Genomic DNA, 26,574 nt, shown 5'->3' on the forward strand with positions numbered 1-26,574 from the left:
ATTACCAAAGTAAAAACTTGCTAAATAGAGGCCCATTTTAGAAAATAAAAAAGAAACAGACTGTTAAAGCCAGATGGGAAATAGACTATAGTGGCCATTCATTACCTTAACATTTGCAACCAAGAGGGAGTATTGCCAAAACAGTTTGTTCATTTGTATAAAGAACTCCATGCTTGTATAACTGCATTCAGTTATACTGAAAATTCATTATAACACATAGAGCATTTAAAAAAAAAAAGAGCAAATAATGCATAATTTAGGCAAAAACTTTGGTCAGCTTATAGCAAGATAGCAATGGATTGATAATTGATGCCTATGTACAACACATACAGCACTACCCAGCTACTTGAACTTCTACTCACTGTAAAAGGTAATGCTAGAAGCTTTACAATATGCCGACCAGCAGCACTGCTTTCTTCCTCATCCTCTGCTTGTAAAAATCATATTCAAAGTTTAAGCTTTACAAGTTCAAAGTGCAATGGGTAGTGGGGAGGGGGAGGGAGGGGGGGGAGGGTGGAGAAGTCCTCTACAAAAATAACAGAAAAACACTGGACTGCCATAGACCCAGAAATTGAAAATTTCACCCAATACTTTCCTTTATATCACAAAAATTCATGACATAAGATACAGCTCTTTGGTTTCTCAACATAGCTATGGTAACAAGACAGGCCAGAGGAATTTTCCCCTAGTTATGTCTTTTAAATTGAATCACTAATGAATTACTTTCTGATAACCCCTTAAACTCTCTCTAGCTCTAAAAATCCATAGACTACTTCAAAACCACTTTTTCTAGTTTTTTTTTTACTCACAGAGTACATCTCTATTTTTAACAGACATCATTAAAAAATGAACTGAGGTGACTGAATGATTTATGTAAACTACCTCTAGAACAGTATGTTGAGACAGAGGATTGCTGTTAATTTCCCCTTGTACCTTTAACTTTCTTTAAATCATTTTGATGCCTTCATTCGTTTATTCCTACATTTGGAAAGAAGAATAGACCTCGAACCTACTTAAGTCTACTGTGTGTCAAAGTTAAACTATACAATATATTAATGAGAAGGAAATTGTCAAATCTCTAGGTCTATAATCTCCTATATGTTCAAGGTTTTCCATACACACTTTCATCCCATTTGGTTGCTCAGAATCATGTTCTTCCCTCGTTAAAGACTTTTCACAGCCAGAAAATACTGCCAAAGAGATATTAATTAAAGTACATCTAACAACAGCTGCTGCAGTTGGAAGAATATGTGGGCTATTTGCACCAAGTAATCTGCTTGAGACACTGAAGAGGGCCATGTCTTAGTTTGAAAGACAGGGGTATGCCAAGGAAGGGGGGAACCTCCCTTGGAATGGAGGTCCAAATTACTACAACTGTGTACCTTGAACTATTACTTTCAACTCTGAAATTATGGGGCTTTCAGGCCCTGTGTATCAGAATATGTATACAATACCGAAAATGTGTATATAATATTGGAAAATAAATAACAGCTCTTTACCAGTATATATGTAACAAGACAAACAACCACAACAGCAGCAAGAACAAACAGAACCAGAAATGCAATGGCAGCCTTCCCTCGGCTGCAGGCACTTTCCCCTTTGTTGCAGTTCCGGTCACCACCGGCAGGGGTGCTGCTGGCTGCTGGCCGGGCAGGGCAGGTGCGATGATTCCCCCCGGCTGCAGGGGGCGCTGTGGCACGGCCCAGCTGCCTCTCCCCTGGTCAATGGCAGCGCTGCTGGGGGAAGAGATAGAAAGGGGATTCCTTTACAAACTCACAGACAGCAGCCGATCCCAGTGCCCCTCCAGATGGCAAAATGGGCTGTAGCAGGAAGCTTGGAGGAGCAGGCTGGAACAGCACAGGTGAGCAGACCACGGTGTGGCAAACAAAATGTAGCAGAAACTCCACAGCCATAGCAGGAGCTGTGTGGTATCTGGGAGGACATGGGGTGTTGGCTTAAAGTGTAGCCAAAAAGCCTGAAGCAGCAGCAGAAAAGAGCAGAGCTGGACAGTGGCAGCTGGGCTCCCCCTAACAGCCAGGAGACACTCACTTGGAAAAGGAGGGGAGGGGATTGGGGTCCTGGGTTTTCCCCTGCAGCACCTGAGTAGAGGGTGAGGGTCCTTTCAGTGAGATCAGGTATTGGAAAAAAAAGGTCCCAGTTCAATGGCCACTCTTATGAGCAAAGTCTCACTCACTGTAGAAGCAGTAAAGGGCTGGACTCAACAGCAGCGGTGAATTCTCCCTGCGGTAGCAGCAACTCGACCATTCCTCTCTGGTACCGAGAATGACAGAGAGCAAGGAACTGAGCCCATCCCCGTGACCACCCCAGCCAAAATCCTGCAGTATCTCTGCACTTCCCAAGAGCAAGCTCCCCAGCTGGGAGGGTAGACAACTGCACCCTTCCTCTAGCCACATCCTTTGTCTTTTAAGTATCAGTCATTCCCATTTCTTAGCCAACAAATGTGAGAAAATTCCCTGAGAGGAAGAAAAAGGGAAAAAAGAAAAAAATCCCAACTTCCAACAGGCCTTGACTTGTTGTTCTTGTTACATCTTGTTACATGCTCATAAAACATTATCATAAATATATCATTCTCAGCTTTTGCTGTTTGAATCTGTGTTCCAGTTTTGGGAGTGACGGAGCGTAACAAAGAAAATAGTTCCATTTCCCTCAATATAGGACCTAAAACCTATAATTCTATCCGTAGATTTTCTTCTTTCTGAAAAAGAGAGTTTCATGGGAAAATGCAAGCTTATATATTTCTTTAGTCCAATATATGCAATTGCACAATTTTTGTGCTTTCACTATGAAAAAAATGAGTTAAACAATACTAAGACATTTCATCCAGATTTACTCCTGGGAAGCTACATATTTAACAAACACAGCAAGTTAGCCAAGCTAAGGTCTTTTGTAATGCTAAACAGAGGTAATTAACCAGTTTCTGCCGAAACAAATTTTAAATGCTTTCTTCTCCACCTCATTGTGGTTTATCCATATAGATTCTGGCCATTCTCTTGGAATGGATCTAGCCAGAACTATCATACCAACCCAAATATAAGGTGACTTCAAATATAAGGTGACTTCAGATACAAGGCCACCCTCATTTTTCAAAGGCCACATAAAAAATCAGCAAAATTTATTAATAAAAAATAAATTCTCTCCTGGAACTTCTTAGACCGTCTTCTCCAGCTGCAGCTTCCAAAATCCTTCCTCCATGGTCAGCTTGACAGGCATGCTGAGGGAGGGCCGTCTGCACATCTGTTAATTGAGCTCTTCACATGCAGGGCCTGGACCAACCACACCAGTTGTGCGTGTCCACAGCTGGATCTGGACTTTGGCAGAGCAAACAGATGAGGAAGGTGAATAGATGGATGAATTCCAAGCCCTCCAAGCAACAAAGTAGACTACCAACCTCTACCTTTCTTCAAAACCTTGAACTGAGTGGGCCTGGGCTGCTGCCTGCACTACCACTGCCTGTGTGAGGCTGGGAGATTCAGAAGGCTCATCATATAAGTGGAGTTTAAGAGGAGGCCAGACAGTGAACTCCCAGAATCACAGAATATACTGAGTTGAAGGGACCCACAAGTCCAACTGTTAAGTGACCGGCCAGTACAGGGATAGAACCCACATCACACAACCTTGGTGTGATAAGCACTGTGTTCCAGCCAGCTGGGTTAATCTCACTTAGTTCATGCCTTCTCAATACAGGAGTAAGTTGTGGGATTTTTACCTTCAGTTTCGCCTTTCAAGCAAGCTTCATAGAAATGTAATGGAGTACCACTAAAAGCAGTACTTCTACATTTTGCCAAGCATGGGAAATGTTTTTTCTTCTTTTACTCCATACTCTGCCCCCTCCCAAAGTATATCTAAGCAAGCATAGTATTGTATCACTCCATGAATCTGTTGCTTCCAGATTCAAGCTTTTAATCTTCAAGTTAAATCCATTATAATTATTTCATTAGTTACTCATTTGTTGTTTTCTTCATTTCCCTTCACAGCTATGATTCTTGTTTAAATTTTCATAAATGTCATGGTCATATCTTAGCTAAGGGAATATAAGAACAATCCTGCACTTACTACCCATGTAATAACTACCAAGGTGAACTGAACTATAAAGACTAAGAAGCTGGCAAAATTAAATCCTCCAACTTCTGAAATAACAGCAGTCAGTTCACAGGCATATAAACATATAAAAACCTCCTTGTACCATTTACCTCCATATTACCAGTGCCAACCAGTGAAGATAAATTCAAGACACTGGATATGATCCTCCACATTCTCAGAATTCACTGTCAGGTATCTGGTATCTGAATACCTGTCAGGTATTTTGGTTATTGTGCCAAATAAGCTTCTTTAGGATAATTAGCTGAAAATAGTAAAATATGCACATACTATTTTCCAAAGTAAAGCTGATATCATTTCCTATGATCAGAATTTTATAGGAAATACACAATCAGAAGTGACAGAACTTCATCTATGGAATATAAAAATCAGCTGATCTCTGAGTGAAATCTGTGATTCCGGAGAAGCAATTAATTTTTTTAGATAATGCTATTTACATATAAAAGGGAAACTTTCCACAAAGAAAGGACAAAGACTGCTTGTTCATGAGCTTCCATAAAGATCCTGATCATACCAAAGCCATTTCCCTTTACAGACAGGTGGGCTAATGCCTGGCAAACAGCAGGGAAGAGTAAACATTTTAGTACTGGTATATGAACAATGTCAGTGATTTCTCAGATAGTATCTCGGAAATTTAATGACTACAGTGTGGCCCGGAAATGAGCTCTAACGAACAGCATTGAATCATTTCATCTTTAAACGCAGCAAGAACAAAGCCTAATAATTATCCACAGCAGCTTAAATTGAGAAAACCACAAATGAAATTGCCTTTTGAAAATCAGGGGTAAGGGCTAAGAAAAGTTGCAGCCAAAGGCTAAAAGAGTTAACTCAGGTCTCTGAATGTCAGACTCCTGCTTTCTAAGCACTGGCTCAGAGGTTTCGGATTCAAGTTGATGGCAGAAAAGCCAGCATGCTTTTATCAGATGTTAGTGTTTATAGAAGCAATACAAAACAGGATTTTGTTAAATGTATATATTATGCCAGATCAAACTATAAATTGAACCATCTGTGTCCAACTTAATCTCAGATACAGCAAGGAGATTATTTGAATTGTGTGTTTCCTTTTGTGACCTTTTTAGATGCGGCTTTGTATGAAAGGGGGAAGGGATAACTTCCTTAACTTTTTATTCCTAAGCATTGATGCCAATAGTCCAGTATAACAGCAATATCTTTTAAAATCACCCAGCTGAATAGCAAAAATCCTTCAGTTATTTCCCAGTATTGTTACACAGGGAGCTCTAAAAAATAAACTATAGTCATATAAATAGAGGCATGTAGTTTTAAGCATGCTACAAGCTATTCATGACATAAGTATTCAATTAAAACTGCTTTTATGAGCAATAATCACATTCTGAAAAGGCAAACATGAATAGTTTGTGGATATAGCCATAATGCCTGCAAAATTAACTTAAAAAAAGAGCAGGTAAACAAAGTTCCGTCTCTCTACGTAAATAAGAGATTGTTAAATTCTTTTGCCCCTGCCTCCAGGACACAAGGGACAGGAAGAAAAATTGAGAATTAAATTTTTATTATTTAAAAAATAAGGAAATTATTTGCGTTTATGCATTAACATTATCAAAAAAGCAATCTCGGTTTAACTGAAACTATGATTACAATAAACGTATTTCAGTTCCGGAAGTAATAGAACAGAATAGCTGTAGTTTCCAACAGTATAAATCTGGTTAACTGGCAACAGCATAGCACTTTAAAGAAGTAAGACAGAAACTTTTAGCTTTATAGGTCACCTCATATTTACTCTTGAGTTGCAAGTAATTTAGGCTAAAATTTCATGCTATCTACCTCTTCTCTAGAAGTACACGTTGGTTTAAGACCCACTCTTAAATCCATAGAAGCCATTTTTATTACACTGACAAAATATTTACGAAATAGCCAACAAAGTTTGCAAGGAACACCTCTTCCCCCATTCTCCTGACTCTCCCCTTTACTCTCTTTGCTTTGGTTTGTATTTCATTCTCAGCTCCTAACCCAATGCCTAGCATGCAAACTCTGACTACTTATGGTAATTTGTCATAAATAGAAGGAAGTCAAAGCTGAAAAGGGCTTACATAATATGGAGATGATCAATATTTTATGAGATGAATTGGATGGAGTGATAGAAGGAATTTCAGAAAAAAAAATTCTGGACCACAATATTTTTGTAGGTATTTTACAACATCTACAGAATATGTACAGTATACAGTATGAACCAGAAACAAGTCCTCTGAAATCCAGTTGCTTAAAAAGACCATGACAAGCCAGCTCCTTATCTGTTAAAAGGCATTTTCTAGTGTTTAATATCATACATAGCATGAGCTGTGGTATCACACCTGCCAGCAAAGCTGGACTTGGTATTGCTGTGCCATTAAATAAAGCTTCTTGAGGCCACATTCACCTCTTAGTGAATAATGTTGAATAAAATATTTACTAGATTTTATCCCTAAATTTATTTCATAAATTCTTCACTCTTCAGAAAGCAACAGATACAGAAACACAGTTTAAGGCATAAAACAGCATAAATAGACAAACTGGATCTTTAACATTGACTTGAGATGTGAGACCTAGCAGTCTTGTGGCTTTAACAAAAGCTTATTATTTACGTGCACAGAGTTTAGACAGTAAAGCTGGAGCTTTTCTGAGTCCTTGGTCACTTTCAAATGTGGCTATTTTTTTCTCATCTGTTCAACAGCGATTGTCTATATCCATCAATCCTTTCCTAGGCAATATTAAAAGTGCAAAGTGAAAATTAATTGGTCTCTTGATTTATCACAGGTCCTTCCTCATACAGACAAGAATATAAAATCAGTAGAAACTTTTAGGAGAATGAGGTATTCTTTCCTTAAATATATAATCAAGCACAAGGATGATAAAATTACAGGGGATATAATTTTCCTTTAGTCTTGAAATAAAGGAAATATTAATTCAGCCTGACGGCGTATCAGATGTTTCACACTTACCAATCCTGTTGTTTTTCTGCCCTACACCAGACCACTACTATTTCAGCAATTAAGACTAAACACACTTTTGTGACATGTAGGTGACCAGATATCCTTCACTGACATAGCTAGAGCCTTCACTCAACCCACTTGGTCACTATCAGTAGGTAGCGGTAATGAAACAAGTGTCAAGCCCATAGGTAGCAACACCTTCTGAGGTCAAATCTATATCATGACAGTGAAATAAATTAAAATTCGTTCTGAACAAAGATGGAGCATGATATGCTATAAAAGATTTAGGGCTTGAGGAATAAGGTCAGCGAGTGGCAAAATTCCCAAAAGCAGTTACTGACCAGTAGCTCCCTCCGCTTACTTCAAAGAGTACATATTTATATTGTTCCACTTAGTCAATTTGAAAGGAAAACCACAAAATGGCTGCCTTTGAGAATAAAAGCATCCACATTGCATGCTAGAATTAAACACTTAGGAAGTTTTACCGTCACTTCTTTTGCCAATGGGTTTTTTCTCAGAAAAAAAAAAAAATCCGAAGTTTTTAATTCAAAGCAGTTTTAGTCTCTAGCAGGGTTTGTAACTGTACATATAATTAACCTCAGAGGCTCAGAACACTCTGTGGTCCACAGTGGCTGAAAGCAGAAGAGATGCCATAATCAAAACTATGAAAGCACATGCAAGGCTGGCTGGAGAAGAAACACAGCAAAGGATCAAGAACACACTGCCCTTGGGTAGGATCTGTTGAGAGATAGAAAAGGCAGGAAGGATGAAGGCTGCATTTGCCTGAGGGAATACAGTAGCATGTATTTGACCTATCCTCCCTCTATTGCAGGACAGTTTGTAATAACGCTGCCATAATTTGCTTCAACTCCAAACTGTTTTTCCAATGAACTAGAGTCCTGAAAGGAAAAAAAAAGAAATAAAAATTCTCAGTCAAACCTTAATTTGAACTGCTTCTGAAATTTCAAAAAATGTAATCATTGCCCCTTCAAAATTAGATGCATTTCCTACCTCTATTAAAACAAGAAAGATCATTCCCAGAATACTATAAGAATGGTTGTTAAAGCACAACAACAACAAGAAAAGGTCAGATGCTTTACAAGAAAGTACATTATGAAATTTCCAGTATGGTTTTACAAACTTTGTAGAATCCAAACATCTTCTAACATAATCCAACCTTTTAGTAATAATAAAATAACAATACTTAACCCCCTTTTGGGGGTTGAATAAATACTAGAGTATTCCAGAGAATGATAAAAATGGAAGCTAATTATTTCCAGTTTTGATCTTGAGTCTGAATCAGATAAAATGAATTTTTATATTTTAAGGGGTATTTCTGGGTTTCTTCAGGTGAATCTAGTGATAAACAGTTTAGAGGTTATGTGACAGAGTATCAGTTATTTTGCAAGAGCCCAGTTTTGTGACCTTATTTTCATTGAACACTGTCTTGTGTGTATTGCTTTGCAGATTTAATGTCATTTCAGCATTTTTCAGGGTTTGGATATCTACATAAAAAAAGTACACAAGAGAGAGGAAGACAAAACAAACCACAAAACTTCCAGTTTTTCATGCAGACATTCAAAATAGACGTCCTGTACAGTGATCTACGTGTAACTTCTCTCAGCGCTATACGCTGCAAACTCCTGTCATTGTTACAATCCCAGTATCAAGACGAGGCTATTGGGTGTGAGTCTGTGATCCAACTACCTTTACTGCATACAGTCAAAAAAACCCCCACATGCTCTCCTTTGGTGCCTTCAAAGCACCACAGGAGAGTAGAGAGCACACTACCACCTTGGAGATAATCTCGTGTTTTCCACAACATAGTAGCTTTTTGCCTTGTTAGACTGGTTTGACAAAATTGCACAGATATCTGAGGTTTACTGGGGTTGCACAGCTTGAAAGAGACATCTGACATGTATAACAAAACATTAAACAGGCAGAGGCCCAGCAACAGGTTACCATGGTGCAGGAAGAGAGGAGGATTACATGGTATTCATTTGGAGGCGGGAACAGGGTCGGGAAATCATGTTTCGTTACAACTATGTTGTTCAAATTAGCCAAACTACCTTCTTCATTCAACCAATTCCTTTTTGAATACTGGCTCATAAAATAAAGTACCCCTCCTTTATATTTCCCTATTTATGATACAAATGAGGATTGTTGGAGATTTTGAAGAGGGAAAGAAAAAGGAAAGAAATCTTAACCAAAATGTGACCTTAGCAGATGCAATTCAATCTGATTTCCACTACATTAGCCTACGGATGCTTATGCAACTGCATAGCACAGCAACTGAGAGACAAAACAATGGAAGTTTTAAAGCTTATTTATTGCTCATTCCCAAAACATTCGATCGCCATCATACTTCAACTGCCAAATCTAAATTAGAGAGCTAAAAAAAAAACAAAAAAAGAAAGTACTCTTCAGGGGAACATTAGAGCTCTATAGAGAGGTGCAAGCTCAAGGAGATGGAGTATCTGGCTAGAGACCAACTCGCCTATAAGTCCAGACCAAGTGGACCCATATGGATACCTTTTAGAAAATTGTAAGTGGTTACAAGTAGAAAGATTCCCTCCCTTCCAGGTTCGGCCTCCTTTTTTGGCATTAGTAATTAAACTGTACTCACTGCTATTAGCAGATTACAGAAACTTCCACCAGAATCTAAACAATTTTCATATAATCTAATTACTTCCTTATTTATTCATGTTTATCCACAATTTCCCTCCTCTTTCAGTTGACTGCTATGTAATATTACAAAGCATAACAAAAGCTGATTTGCTACTAATTAAGTACACCAGGTTTTTTATGTGCTACATCTACAAATTTTTAGAAAATTAATAATTTGCACTTTTGCTAACATAATTATTTTATACAATGTTTGGCAACTAAGTTCTAAATCTGTGCTAGTGATCAATAATACATTTAAACTTTTACAAAAAAATTGGTGCAAGCCACACCTTTGTAATTTTTGCAGCTTTCTTTCCCTCTGTTTTCTTACTCAGTATGCAACTGTGCACTCCTTCCTTTCTTTCCTCTTATCTAACTATTGAACACATGCAGGACATTGTTCCAACTGTTAATACCAAAATCTCATAGAGTGCCTTCCGAAAGCCAGGATTTATCATAGATATCCATTGTAGAGGAAATTGCTCATTTACTTTGGTTGTAAATTTTCTTTTTTCCCATCAGTACTTTGCAGAGGAAATAAATTTGGGAACTTAATTATGTAAGACCATTACGCGCTCTCTGATCTATCTTTTGCATAAAATGAAAATTAATCATTTTTATACTTCCTAAAAATGAGTTTACTTTATAAAAATGAAAAAATATAAGGAGAATTATGCAAAGATAGCTATTAAAAAAACAAACAAAAAAACCCAAAACAAAAACCAACCCCACAACTAATCCCCTTTCTAGTGAATTTGAGAGGCCTTCACTTTAAGAAATTAGTATCTTCTTCTCTGAAACTAATTTTATATAATACTACAGTATTATATGCACATATGAATAAAAATTAAGTATAAATTCTAAAAACATAACATAGGAATGAAGTACTGTATCCATTTTCCAAAGACAAAAGAGTATTTCACAGAAGTTATTCATCACAAAAAATAATAATATTGCATTCCAGTTGCTCATAATGTTAGTCATAAAACACAGTGAAGACTAAGGATATTCTACAAGTTGTACCTGGTTAATTGCATGAGCCAATCCTAGAATCATGCTTAGCATTTATTTTACATTTCCTTCCATCACAACACAAAAATTTCTAAACTGACACATCTTCAGTTAGCATCTCATCATAAATTAACTTCAATATGTTCTTTCTTATGTTAACTAACACACCTTTTTACCTTTTGGAATGCACTGTTAAGTGAATTTCCTAATGTCAAACAGTACATCATCCTCAAAACCAAATTGGAAGCCATAATATTGCTGGACAGATTTATTCTTAATCCCTCAGATACCACAGTTCCCTACACAGCATGCAGTAAAGATCTGTCTGCATGATGAAGCTGGAAAATAAACCCCTCAAGAAAGGAAAGAAATAAGATAGGTGGGAGAAGAAAAGGGAGCAGGATGCAAACCCAGTGGAAGCTGGACTATGATTCAAAATGAGGTATGTTCTCCTCTCCTCCCCCTAAAAGAGTGTTATTGATAAAAACATTGCACAGACATATGTATTAGGATGAAGTCCTGGTTATCATTTATGCATTTAACATTATTAAACCATGCAGGCAAAAGGAGGGAAGCAAAAATCGAACAAACAGGGCAACCCCCATGACACATCCTGATGGCGATGGATGAACAATGAACTGAATACTTCCAGCTGGACAGGAGCATCATCTCCACACTGCGTGATGTGTTAGCAAAAAACCAAGCAGAGGTTTCTCATTTCAGTCCAGAGTTAGACAGTCAACTCCACTCTTTGAGAAAGCTGTTTTCATAGGAAAGCAGATTTGAAATACTAAATTCAAATACAGAAAAAGAATAAAACAAAATGTAAAAAAGCAGTTCAAAATCAATCACTGCCTGACAGAGTTGTCACAACACACTCTCTCTCTTCATTTTCTTAATGACATGAACGAAGAACACAATTCTCTGCTGAATAATTTTGATTCATTTGCATTCTGCTTGCATTTTCTTTATCCAACAGAAAGGTATACTATAAAGTTGAGTGAGACTTGGGTATTTTTATTCCCCAATCACTCTTTCTGTCAATTTTTTTATACTCTCTCGTTTTGCTTCAAGCTTCAGATGCAAGAAAACTTAAAAATAAATGGTAAACCCCAAATTGAAATCACCCTGTTTTACTACATTAACAATCAACCAGTGATATTTGGCACAATTCTAGTTCACAGCAGTTTAACCTTGCTGGTTTAAATACTGGTCACATTGTAGAAAAGAATCCAAACACACCAGAACCAAACAAAAACAAAAAATCCACACCAGCAAAGAAAATTTTGAAATATCCTGCATCTTCTCAGTATCTTTAAACTGCAGAAAAAATTAAGCAATACTTTACACACAAGAGATAACCATTTTTTATCCTGACTACCATTCAAATGATGTAAAGCCATTTCAGTGACCCACTGCTTCCATTTCCTGTACATAGGGATACTGACACTTACTTATCTCTTCAGCAAAAAAGCTTTGAGATGCAGTTATACAAAATGCTAGGGAATGGATAAATTATAGAGTTGGTTACTTCATTTTAAAGTATATACTTACATCAAACATAGCTGTAAAAACAGTCAAGTGGGAAACTGTGAAAAAACATTTGATCATTATAAAAATTAGTACACTATGTACTTCCAACTCCATCCTTGAAATTGTCTACAGTACTGCCCATGTTTTTGGTTACTTAGCAATACTCTATGAATTCTTGATATGACTTCCTCTTTAAAAGTTTTAAAAATTTGGTTACTGAGTTCACAGCCATGACCAAGAAAAAGGTATTCTTAAATTTAAGATTGATACAACTGCAGTACAGGGTAATTTTTCCTTCTTTTTGTGACTTTTGTACATACTGTTCTAGACACAAGAAAACAATCAGGTCAAACTCCTCAGAGGGGAAAGTGAAGCACTGAGTACAAACAGCAGCTGGGACAGCTACACTTCCCATGTGGTAAGTGTTATCCAGTGGCAATTATCATCATCAGAAATTCCCTTGTCTTTTGATGCTCTTTAATAACTGTAACCTGAACACCAACTAGGCAAAGTAAATTGAAATATTTCTTACTGTCTGTAGGTCAAAAGCAGAAAAATAGTGGAGGGAACTGCATTTTTTTGGAACCGTGGATAAAACATGTCCTATTACAATAGTAATATACTTCCCTATAGGCATTTTCCTGTTTCTAATTTTTTTCTTCCAGTAGCATGGATCTTAAGGGCAACACCTTGCCCACAGGGAGCATTTGCGCCGAAGCATCTTTTCTCTGAATGTGTCTGTCTTTCAATCTGCAACACTGTGGTCTAATTTTGAGAAACAGGATGTTTCTGACTTTAGCAGAGACTGCAAATGTTTTTTCCCGAAACTATTTTTATTAGTTCATCTAATAAAACCATCACTTTTCCCTCTGAAGCTCGTCTCTCAAAGTGAAGTACTCAGCCTCTTTCCAATGCTTTTGAACTACCTTAACTCAGTGGATATTTAGATGAACACTTTGCTCAGACTACCTACCACCTGAAACTTCTAAACTTCAGAGACAAATATATATGAAGAGGTATTTCTACCAAGCACTTAGGACTGATAACAGTTAATGTTTCCTCTTGTATAACTTTTCTCCAGTTTGTCCAGAGACAGATAGTAAAATCTTGGACAGACACTCAAATGAGACACTAACAGCAACATTCAGCTGAGTAGGAGAACATGTAAGGCTTCTACATCAAGTCTTACTCTTTCTGGAAAGATGACACAATAGCAATTTATTAAAAAAAAAAAATAATCATGGCTTCATTAACACATTGTACATTCTTATACTCAGCAGCAAATGGAAAAAATTCTGCTATAGCACCTATCAAGTCCTAATAACAAAAGGCAAATAGAGAAATTTATAAATACGTATAATACACACACAGATACATAGAGATATATAAACACATATATATTTACACATAATATATTAAAAAAAGGTAAACAGTAGTAATTGCTATTCCCAGGATGAACACAGAGGAAAAAATGAAATATAAGAAGAAAAGACAACTTCTCCACAAAAATGCCTTTCTGTGGCTTTCACATTACCTAGATCCATCTGTCAAAGCATATTCTGCAATAGGTTGTGTAACTGACACTTCAGAAATTATGGCTCTGATTCAGGAAAGACTTAGTCCATCCCTCTCCAGTTAAACATTTAAGTATTTTAAGTACATGCTGAAAGTCTTGCTGAAGTTACGGACTTGCCCAAGCAGTTTTCTAAAATGGAAAATGTTGACTTCAGTGAAGCTTATATGAACACATTTACTTCTGTGAATTAATGTCCTCTCTCATTTGAAAACAAGACCATGAATAACACACAAGACTGGGGATCAGTGATGACAACACAGCAAGTGTCAGAGGAAATGGGAGAGATTTGTCTTGATAATCTGCAACCAGTGTCAAAAGTGACAGATGCAAGACTTTACATAAATGCAACAGAAATTAGAGAATGTTTAAGGTACCAATGACTTCAGCCTCCAGAATGTGACACAAGGCAGCACATGTCCACAGTGAAGCTCCCACTGCAGATAAACACATCTCATCTTTAAACCAGCTCAGGCAAAAATAGTACCTGAACCAGGGTGTATGGTGCCTCTACAATTTAAGATAGAACTGATGCACATTGAAATTGCTTCCTCAAAGCTGACACCCAAGTATTTAGGAGCGGGTAAACATTGAATTGACAGCTGTGGGACTGTATTATATGTGCCTCCAATGTAAGGATCTATTATCAGAGAAACACCTTTCACATTTAAAATGCACTACACTGCAGGAATGAAAATTCACAAGTAATAAGTTCAAAGTGAAAAAATGCTTGAGTTACCCTTTAGGCAAAATATAGTACTTGTGAAGGAAAGAGAAAAGGCCACAGCAAAACAAGGCCGATTATATGACTTAGAATCTGTGCCAAAAACTGTCTTAGATGGGGAGTAACAACATAAGCAGTGGACCCTAACTTTTCTTTATATTGCAGCCTTGGAGCTGCCCACTTTAAGGATGCCAGATTCAGCATGCTGTTAAATCTCCAAGGAAAAGCCCACAAGAGGAGAAAATGACAAAAATCCACACTCATACCTGAAAAAATTATCTCTTCTTTAAAACCAATATTCAAGTTTAGTTAGCTTGCATTTCTTTAAAAAAAAAAAAAAAAAAAAAAAAAAAAAAAAAAAAAAAAAAAAGAGAAAAGCACAAGTTTGTCCTCTGTCTGCTTATTCCAACCCCCAAAAATCCCACCAAAAACAGTGTATGATAATAAATTAACTATAAGCAAAGCCATTTCATGGATTTACTTTTAGTCAAATATGAAGCAGCTTCAGTGCTTGAGAAAGAAATGAAACTTCCTTTATTGAAAAGCTTCCAAAATTCTGTGAATGAAATTTTAGCATTCTGCAGTGTGAATTCTTATCTTTGAAATATTCTATTAAGACAGTTCCCAGTTAGCAATATCATATGTATATATAAATTTAAAAAAAAAGAAATGACCAAGACTGATGTAACAACACAGATGTTACCAAGCCTAGAAGAAAATGATAGAGTGCTGTCTCCTTTCGTAGGCATTTTGTCATCCCAGTCTATATGTACATCTGTAGGTTAGATGCTGCTCATGGCAGCATCAGGAGAGGAATATTATCAAACAGTCATCTTTGAACAGGCTACCTTAGAAACAAATCTGGGGAAAAACTGAGGCAGAATTCTTCACTAAAAAAGTTGTAGTTTACATTCTGCTTCACACCTGGTCTACTCAAAATATGCTCAAGGAAGAACCAAGCACTGCTTTCTCCCATGGCTTTTATCTTGTACATGATAGAGGGTCAAGAATGGCAAAGTTAGCTAAAACCAGAGAAAGTGGAAATAATATCCAGGCCCCAGCTCCAATGTCCTGCAGGAACCTATCAATGAGGAATGCAGAATAAGGGCTCTGCTTCGTTGCTCTGCCGTTGGAAGGCTCCAGGCACAGCAGTGGGAAGATTGCAAGAAGGCAAAGGAGAAACAGAACTTAATTTCTGCCAGTCAATACACCTTCTTATGGCAAGACTTCTAAGAGGGAAGTGGATAAGACTCTTGATACCCTCACGACTCAATGGGATAAAACAGCTCCTACCAAGTATGGCAGTTCTCTCTACTTCCACTTCCCAGTGCCACACGCTATATGACCAGTCCAGCTAAAGTTGGTCTCTGTGTACTGGAACAGCATATTGCAAGGGGTGGGAGCTGCAGTTCTGTCATTATGAACCCTGAGTAAGGGCTATATTAAAAGACCAACACCACTACATGAAATTTTACTGTAGCTTTTTAATGCCAGTTACATGATGCAAATGTACATTTTGAACTTTGCTGCCTAGGAAAGGGTGGGGGGGAATTAATTTGTAAACAGCTGCATTTTCCAATTCATCTACCAACCAACTTGTTCTCCAAGGTTGGGTCTGTTACAGCAGTCATCATTTTACACTTGCTGGGAGTATGCCTAAGCATACACATGTACATGCATGTTTGAATGCATACACACACTAAAGTTATAATGCATGCGTAAATTTCATTCTATATTTATTCATTTGCTGTAAGCACCATTGCTAATGGAAAATAGACCATGTATCCTTCTTGAGGGAATGATTAGGACCACATGTTTCACTGACTCTTATGTTGAAGTCCTTGCCGATATTTTTGAAACCAAATTACTAACAGCATACTAAACTTATTTCCCTGGTGAAAACCACTGGCTACTAACTTAGTGAATATGAATACATTTGTCCCTAAACATGTAAGTAATCATCGTACAAAGCCAGAGGCCAAAAATGAATAGGTATGGGGCAGATGAGAGCAAGGTTCATATGCAATAGTAACATACTCTATAACCAAATGACTTTGTTTATCTGAGAAACTCAGTATTACATCACTTTTCCTAAAGAGAATATAAACAGGACATTTTTGAAGAAACAGTTACTTAATGTGCAACTTGTCACCACTATCAGCTTTAACATAATAAAATACATGTGGAAAATCCCTTGAAGCAAACCTTCTGCAAAGCAGATTCTTGCCTAGTCTGGGTCAGAGGGTGTGTATGTCTATGGAGGAAATGCTATCTCTCTCTCTCTTTCACACACCCACTCAGTGTAGGTCATACAGCAGAGCTCACTGTTGTGATGTTTCTGCTGTATGCGTGGCATCAGCTCCTTGAGGTAAAGAAATCACCATCATTTCTTAGGGACCATCTATGCCTTGTAAAGAAAACCAACAAATCACACTTCAACATATTAAATAGCAGCACTCGTTGAGATTTCAGCCAAAGATCTCTGAAGTGTTTGGCAGACAGTGAATAAAGCATATTTCAGCAAGGTAAATATTACTCTCCATATTTTGTAAGTATGGAAAACACAGCACTACCTAGCTGAATAATTTAACCAAGGTCAATCTGAAAAAACACAGAACTGACAAATATTATGATCAACCTCCAGACTCTACTTTTGGAACCACCAGACTTCAATCATTATGTTTAGATGGAAGTTTGTACAGTATGATCTGGAAAGGTATGAAGCATTTCTATGGGATAAAGCCCCTCATTTCTTTTTGACTCAACGTGCAATATTAGTACTAATATGCCAGGAATGGGCCAGCCAGAGCAATTTGCTCCAGATTTCATTTTAAGAGGATAAAAGAATTTTACCAGTAGGTTTATCATAACACACTCCTCCAGCTCCTGGGTAATCATTGTGTAGAAGACTGAAGAACCCCTCATGTGCTAATCACGTTTTCTATAGCTAAGCAACCTTCAGCCTAGACTGATAAACATCTCTCAGCACAGCTCTGTCAAGATTTTGACTGTACCAATTTTATGTACCAATTTCATCCTATCAGCACAGGTTGATAACTTTTTCAAACTCTGAGATGTAGAAATGCCAAAAAATAATGAGCAGGCAAGCATTCTACTCTTATTTATTTTAACTTCATAGCCTTAAAATTAGAGCTCTGGATAAAGAATACTATCTTTAAGCCACTCTAGTATTTTATCCCTTATGACGTCACAAATCTTGAAACTGTTGAAATTATTCTGAGCCACTCTAATCGTTCTCAAAGGTTACGACAGAAATAGAATAATCTGTTCCATTTCTTTAATCAAAAAAAATTATATAGCTGAATAATAGGAGCAATAGAGAAAGCAGGTGAGGAGATATCGAGATGTAAATTTTCCATTTACATACAGAAAATAAGTAATTTAATGCAATTACAAAATTAGTGTTGCAGAGTTGACATTTATTATATAGTAAAATCTCTCACAACATCACTGGCAAAAGAGAATTATAGGTGAGCAGCACCAATGGGTTAATAAAAGATGGTATGCTGTTAAGATAGAGCTTTTACAGGTTTGCATCTGAAAGTCATAACATAACCTTTTATTTCATGTGTCACTGTGACAGAAGGTTTTCAAGGCACAGTTCTTGAAATTGCAAGATGTTAAACAGATGTACTGTGTAGCCTTCCAGATTTAAATCATGAGAACTGCATCTGCAGCCTGTGTGTTGTATTCTGTTGTATCTCCATTTTTTTCCCTTATCAGCTCTGGATGCTTTAAATAAAACCGTCTGGTTTATGCGCTTTTTTTTCTTTAACTTTTTTTCCTAATACAGTGGACCCCAAAACTCACTTATTCCCTCCTTTTTTTTTCTTTTTTTTTCTTTTTTTTTTTTCTTTTTTTTTTTTTCTTCAGACTTAAAAAAAAATAGTTACTCAGAAATATCTCTTGGGCTGGAAATCTCTTTCTCCTTATTCTGCAGGTGCTGGCAAACTGATCCAATTTCTTAGTGTAAAAAAATCATCCACTGCAGAAAAAGGCAGAAGTGATACCAGTAAAGGAAAAAGTAGAGACAAACCTGCTGAACTTTCATCTTGAATATGCCTCTAAACTACTGAAACACTGAGTGCTCTACCTTCTCTATTTTAACTGTTGTTTGCACTCTAACAACTCTCTATTAAGAAATGTTTGCATAGTCATACAATTCAGCTTTCATGCCTACTCAGAGGCTACTACTTGTGTCTTTGAAACAATGAATGCAATCATACTTTAAATGTATCATTAGTAGATCCTCACAGACCTCTGGTAGACTTCTGGTCCAATTTCCCTGTAAAGCAGAGGTTGCTCAGAGTCTTGTTCAGGCACGTATTGACTGTCTCTAAGGATGAGGATTTCACAGCATATCTGATCTAAAACCTAACTGAAACCACTGCAAAACTTTTCTTCCTTATATCTAACCAGAATTTTCTTTGCTGCAACTTACACCCACTGCCTGTTATCATGTCAACATGCACTTATGTTGACTTACTTGCTATGACTTTACCTAATTAGTGCAACAAGGAATTAGTATTTCTCACAAGGGCACTCTGCTGACTCTTGTTCAGCTTGCTGTCTATGAAGATCCTTGAATCTTTATGTGTAAATCTGCATTCTACCCAGTCAATCCCTAAGCTGTAATACTGCTTGAGGCTTTTCTGTCTCAGGTGCAGGACTCCATATTTGCTTTTCTTGGACTTCACGAGGTTCCTGCTAGACCACTTGTCCAGCCTGTGAAAGTCCCTCTGAATAGCAGCTACACTCCAACATATCAACTTCTCTCCCCACTTTGGTGTCACTTGCAAACATGTTGAGGTTCACTCAGTCCCCTGTCCAAGTCATTAATGAGGAGCTTAAGCAATTTTGGCCCCAGTAGGGACCCCAGGGGAACAGATAGTATTTTACATAACATTGGGTTTACAGAGGCTGAACTCACAAACTACACTGTATGATCCATGAAACACTGCAGGAAATAAATGAAGTTTCCAATTAATAAAAATATTTAAATTCACTAAATTGTACAAATAATTTTGTGCTAGTGAGCATAGTACAATAGCTAGAATTTTCACTATATTACAACGGCATTTATGCATTTTTGCATTGATGCATATCCTTTAATTAACATTGCTGGTATTTTTCCTAAGTATTCAGTGCTACAGAGAAATGTGGCATGTAAATGAGTGCTGGAAACACACCTCTTGATCCAAAGAATTTTTAAAATCTCAATAAAATACACTAGAAAAATTTATAGTGTAGCGTATCAGCTACCACATCATTGAATTGAGTGCATCTAGATACTATGATTGCGATTTTCTGCAGAAAATAGGCAATATATATACTTACAGACACACACATATCTATAAAAAGGCCCGATGAATTTGCATTACTAATAGCAGCAAGAGGAACAGACAGTATTTCCAGAAGAGGGAAAGAGACTAGTCACATAGGGATGAACATCACAGCAAACAATTCCAAAAAAAAGACAACACAGCAACACCACCTAGCTTTTCATCCATGCAGGACACAGGCAAACCATTTGAGGCAGGCAGTCACAACAGAAACAAAAAAATTAAAGGCAATCTTTTATGGGGGAAGAATATATGAAATTCAATGATTAAATAGAAACTATTAAACATTGTAAAGTGTAGAGTAGTAAAGTGTAAAGAAAAAAACCCCATGAATAATCACACTGTTATGAATGCAACATTGCATGAGAAGCATGCTGGTTTGATGGATTGGGGTCAAAAATGCTCAGCACCTTTCAGATTCAACTCCCTGGAGCTGTATGAGTTTAGGAAAATGCTCAAGTAAGTAAGTGTAAGCAGGTGAAAATTCCATCTTGTTCTGAAAAGGGCATATATAAATTGTAGCTATCTCCTTCTTGGCATTTATTTTATTTAGGAACAAGAAAATATATTCCAAAGCTCTGCTATGCTAAACTGCTCATAGAACACTCCTTGCAGAAATGACTGATCCTCAGGTGTTTAAAGCAAGAAAATGCACAAATCAACACTCAGCTGCTGCCATTGTATACAAAGCTGTGAAGTTAGCCACACTTTAAAGCTGGAGCTTTAAATTATCAGTTTACTGGAGACAACCAACTTCACCCAATCTATGAAGAACCTTCTGCCCAAAAATGTATATTTATGAAATAAAGGTGTTCCTATTCTGCCTTCTGCTGTTACTCATCATTAGGCTTATCTTGATTTATGGCAGTATAAAACAGCACCAATTAAAAAAAAATAGAGAAGTGTCTTCAAATGTGTATGACATTTAACTGAGTTTAAGTCAGGTGTTAAAAATAAATTCAGCTGTTCCAAAAGGATGTATTACTTCCACAATATAAAAAAGGAATTATAAAGTTAGATTTTCCAGCCAAAAGTCAAAATTTCCTTTAAAATTTGTGGCTTAAAAGTAACATTTTACCAAAAATCTAGAATTTATCATAAACCTTCCAAAGGATATGGAAGGTCAGAATGCTCATAAATATATTTGTCGCAATAAATGAGCTAGATTTTATCAAAAAGATGAACTTTACATTTGGCATGAAGTTACTTTTAAAGTTTCTAAGTACCAGAGCCAGGTGAATAATTGATAACCAACCTCAGAGCTCCTCAGTATGAAGAAAAAGATCTAGTTTGTATGAGATGCATGAGATGTTCTAATTGAACTAAAGACAACATTTTATATATCTCTGCTGTGAACTACCTCCAGACTCCTTTGAACGACCCTCTTCCTGCTACCCTTGTCAAAAGTAGCAGTTTTCTTTCAGCTGTTTTGTAGGCAGTTCACTGGATCAGAAAAATAGATGACTTGGATTCATTTAACCTCACTACTGACATTATTCCTCTTTAAGGGAAAAAAAACCCCAACTTTAATGGTACCAACATCATAATAAAATATCCTACTATTTATGCTAGTGAGCATCCTTCTGAGTGAAGGGAAACATTTCTTCAGCTCTCACTTTTGGTCCAGGATACAGTATATTTAAAAAAAGCTTGATTGCCTTCTTGCTACTTTATTCACATTTAAACTTTTGACAATATTTATAATTATTTCATAAATTGCATATAAATTACAAATAATTTTATCTCTTCCAGAACCATACTTCTAGTGACTGCTTCACTAAAAAAATTAGTTCCATTCTATTTAGCATAATTGTTGTCTGAAGAAGTAAAAGCCTAAGACAGAGAATATAAAAGGAAAAAAAAAAAAAGAAAAAAGAGGAGAGCGGGGGCACCCAACAACCTGCTTTTTAGCTATTAAGCTAACAGAAGCAACAGTCAGGCCATAACATTAGTTTTTCAAGAAAGCAGTAAAGAAATGTTTATCTGTCAAATACTTCTCTGCTAGGAAAAGTACATATCAGCATGAGGCTACACACATTTGGAAAAATCTTTGCTTTGGTAACAGGAAACATTGTTAGGTCAGCAAATATGCTTAGTCTTTTACTTTCCTGAGAACAGCTGCAAGGACTCCAATACAGGGGACTGAGAAGGGAGAACTTCACTGTTTAACTCAACCAACTAAAACATGCAGGCACTAAACAGAGAAAACTTGATGGATATTATCAGCTACTGCAATCTCCTTACACACTTTTATTACTTTCTGTAACCTTTCTAGAGACTTTGAGAAAATCCTAAAATTAAACATGAAACAGGAATTTGGGGCACAATACCCTTAAGGAGATCATAACTTACTTCATAAGTATAAATAAGAAGATGGAAGTTTCTAAAAACAAATCTCACATTATCCCCTTTCATAATTTCTAAGCCAGTTCAATCAAGCTGCAATTATTTTACATGCAATTTTTGACTCAAAACTTCAGGCAGGTGTGATGTCTTATTAAGTAACCACACAAAGCAGCAGGCAAGATTCCTCTGCAGCAAGACTATGTTCTCTTATTCTATAATCAGTAAAAAAATTCCTAACTAATCTATATACATACAAATTTCAAGCCTTTAATTGCTACGCATAGATTTTATACTTTGGTATAACATCTATTGCTTCCCATTTAATTGGAAAATGTGTACAAAAAGCAGTAAAAAACATTCCTGACACAAATCTAGAAAAAATACCTCTATTACAAAATCCTAGAATCTATTTAAGAATTCTGTTACTTCTGTTGTGATCTGCTGAGAAGTCAAGACTTGGTAATTAGCACTAAATTCTCCACACAGTAAAGTAGCAACTTCTATAAACGAGTTTGTGATCTAATGTTAAATACTCATGTTGATGTTTTTTTCCAACCACCCAAAGGCTGGCCTACTGGAAGTTTCATCAGAAATAAAGGAAACAGTGAATTAACAAGTCACTGGCTATCTAATGCAATTTGTTGTCTTTTCAACATCCATATGGCTTGTGCATTAATTTTCAATTAAGGACATAGCCAAATACAAACCGTATTCATACTTAAGTAAACACTTTTTTCAGTTTCACCCATTGCCCCATGGAGTTCTGAGGTTTTTTAGATGGTCACTTAGACAGTTACATCAATTAAGATTGCAGCACTGGCTTTTGATCCTTTGATTTGACAAAGGCCAAACTGATGCAAAGGCAATAATGTCAAAGAGAATACAACTACAGTGTGAGGAGTGCATCTGTCTTCCCTTTTGAAGCAGCAGAAGGTTTGTATCTACAGAATTTGGTGTGTTCAAAACAAAAATTCACTTAAAACCACCAAGGAGTTTGGAAAAAGTGTTTTGTATTGTGAAATCCCAATGACACTTCCTTCTACACCCTCTCCTAGATGACTTGTGAAGATATAAACTATCTCCACATGCTTTCATTTCATGCTTATTTTTCCATCACTAGTCTAAAAAGTGAAACATACTCAGTGAGAATGAGTGCATTTGCATTTTGCTCTGAAATAGGAAATATGCATGGATTGAAGTCTTGTAGAAGAGCAAACATGTCACAAGAGCCCATAATTTGATTTTACTTTTATAAACCTGCTTCCAATAAAGGATAAAGTTAGATATCTACTTGATTAGCAATTGCCCTAGTCTTTCTGTGCCTTTAATTTCAATTACAATAGCTGTTTGGCTGAGAATAATTTTCATTTTTTAGTTTCTGAAAGGGTATATTCAGAGGATAAAAACGTGAAAGCATGTTACTGAAATTTCCAAATATTTTGAAATATCACTGTGGAGACACTAAATGTCACTTTCTTTTAATAACACATATTTATAACTGACACTCCTTTTAGCAGTGTATTTACTGAAGTTAGGCCTTAAGACCAAAAAAATGCAATTAAGAAATACCAGTCTATATCAAGTATATATATTGTGTTTTGAAACACGACTTAAAAATGCTCAAGTATGTACTCCTATTAAGTGCATATTCATACTCCCTAAAAATAAGAATGTATAACACTGAAAAATCCAACATGTTCTTACAATAAATAGGGCTTGCCATGCAAAGTATAACTCTTTTTTTTTTTTCAAATATAACAATTTATGGTGGAGAGTAAGCAATACAGAATACTGTATCAACAACTTAAGATCTCCCCAGAATATACCATGCAATAGGATGAGTTGGGTATGCTACATACAGAAAACATATATTATATAGACAGTTAAACAAAAGTTTCAGATTTAGTATTAAATTCACAAGTGAAATGTTAAAAACAAAGAGTCAATAGCTAGAAACACCTAAAGAAGAAAAGCAATGCCATGAAAGTAGTAGGAAAGCCATTTGCATTTTGTTACCATGTCTTGGTGTCAGGGTATACAGAAGAATCAAAAAAGGGGAGTTCAATTTGCTACTGCAGTTTTCAACATGAAAGAAATCACATATCCAAAACCAGTTCAGTAAAGTTATGGAAAGATGGGTGATTTCTAAGTCTTTTAAAACTAAGGGACCATAACAACATAAGAATTGGCAGGGGGAAAGAGGGAGGTAGTGTTTGCACACTCAACTTGTCAACAAATATTCTTCTCACTTCACAGTTTTTCAGGAGGATCAGGATAAAGAGGGAGAATTTTACAAAATCTGTTATTACATATCTGCTTTAAAGAGTTTCTCAGAGTCAAAGCCTGTATCTTGTTGACTGGCACACAGAGCAACTGTTTTAGAGAAACAGGTGTCTTGAGCATCACAGGAAGGGAGTAGAGAAATCCCAACTTCTCTTTCTCATTTGTGAACCTGTGCAAATACAGTATGTGGAGGAACAAGATGTGCAGACACAAAATGGTATTTCTGTTCATGTCTATTTTGGGTGTGACTTGAGGACTGCAGGAAAATGCATTACAGTTGCCTGTTCTGTGCCAAGAGAGCATCAGACTACATTTAGGAGAAGCTTCTCTCCAAAATCAAGCTCTTGGAAACACAGCAATCCCTCAAAACGGCCCTTGCAGGTTTTTAGCCTGCAAACTAAACTCTCAAAACTCTCTGATCACCAATCCATATAGCTCATCACAGAAGAATATAATGTTTGCAACATTGGTACATAACATGAGTGAGTAACTTAGCAGTGTTTGTTTGTTTTTAAGGAGGATTTTTTAACTTACTGTTTTTTTCTTAGAAATTAAACTGGGATCCATAGCGTAAATACCATCTGCTTGGCATCTCAATTTTTTTTTTTTTTTTTGTCTTTCTCTTAACATTTGTAAACTTGGCTTCAAACTCCTGAATTTTGTCTCTTTCTTCACTCACATGTGAATCAGGATTTCATATTTAATACTACCATCAATCACCTTTACTACACTACCTTCACACTGCAGTGACCTTTCATGTAATTTCATTTTTATTTTCTAATTCTGTGAGCTATGAGGAGTTTCAGGTCTCATCCTAAACAATTAAAATTCAGCTGAGTCTTCCCAAAGTTCTGTAAATCTGACCAAAATCTGGGGTTTTGTTGTTTAGAGTTTTTCAACTAACAATTAATCTAGATTGTTTTTCAGGACTTAAAAAAAGTTCTGAAGAACATCCCAGATCAACAATATTAATCAAGACTTATATGCAATTCCACAGAAGTTTTACACTTAAAACATACACTACAAAATCACATAATTTTTGATTTAAATGTTTATAATTAAATGCTATGGCTGCTAACTAGCCAACTGAAATAGTGTGAAGAAAATTTCAGCATGTGGCTGGCTGCTCTTAGTGTTGACATCTGAATGCTATAGAGGCAGTTTTAAACCTAGAATCAATTTAATACAACGGTTATGTTCCTGGCCTCACTGGCCATGGAGAGTGAGGAAACACTTCCTGCTTCTTCAAAAACTGTCTACTCGAATCATAATAGAAACCTACATGAAACCACTCAGAGATGAGATAGAAAATGCCAATGACAGAGAAAGCTTACCTGACTAATTAATGCCTTTTTGTGGTGGTTGGAAATCTGTATCTTCAAATACCCACTCCTAGTCAGCCCACACACTGGTCTTCTCATGGCTCAGATATTTCTCCTTGTTAGCAAGAGGCATAAAACTAAAACAGTACATTTTCTTTAAATGTTATTGCATAACTACAGTGTAAAATAAATATGTCAGCATCTCATCTGAAAATATCACCTTTTTTTTAAGCAGTGAGGGGGACTCCAAGATGAACTTAGGCTAACAAGTGCAGGAAATCTTGTAATTTGTCATCCTTGTAAAGGATGACAGGCCAGGGTCATGGTTTGAACTAAGATTTTAAAATCAAGTTGAGCACTCACGTAAAGCACCCGAAGACCAAATTATAAGTAAAGCCTGATTTGCACAGTTTTAGCACAGTTTCTGTTGTTGTCATTGGATTTTCCATTTTATTTTGTTCCTTGCTCGAATACCTGTATCATCATCCATAGCTACAATCATTTGAGATTCTGAATATGTGTTCTCCAGAATATCTTTAGTATTTTCATGCCTACAAAATTTAACTCAAACTACAAAGCTTCACCACGCTACTTATAAATGGATTAGTTTGTAATCAATATAAGTAATAAAGACCAAATCTAGCCCTTATGGTCTCTGAGAGAGACAAAAAAAATCTCCAGGCTATGT

At 36.5% G+C, this 26,574-nt stretch overlaps 1 protein-coding gene across 6 annotated transcripts in view; it reads right to left on the bottom strand.

Moving 5' to 3' along the window:
• The window catches only part of SUGCT (succinyl-CoA:glutarate-CoA transferase), a 317,512-nt gene that overhangs the window by 149,693 nt on the left and 141,245 nt on the right, over positions 1 to 26,574 (bottom strand). The window contains exon 13 of one of the 6 annotated variants that reach the window (XM_083856372.1): positions 7,626 to 7,963. The exons of 4 other annotated variants lie outside the window; for them this stretch is intronic. In XM_083856372.1, coding sequence (XP_083712498.1) covers positions 7,877 to 7,963 — 87 coding nt within the window. In that variant the 3' untranslated portion in view covers positions 7,626 to 7,876. Of the gene's footprint in view, positions 1 to 7,625; positions 7,964 to 25,990; positions 26,024 to 26,574 lie in introns of those variants that run through there. One more of the 6 variants, XM_083856371.1, reaches the window with a different exon arrangement.

This window comes from Zosterops lateralis (genome assembly GCF_965231275.1).
Source record: "Zosterops lateralis genome assembly, chromosome: 1".
NCBI lineage: Eukaryota > Metazoa > Chordata > Aves > Passeriformes > Zosteropidae > Zosterops > Zosterops lateralis.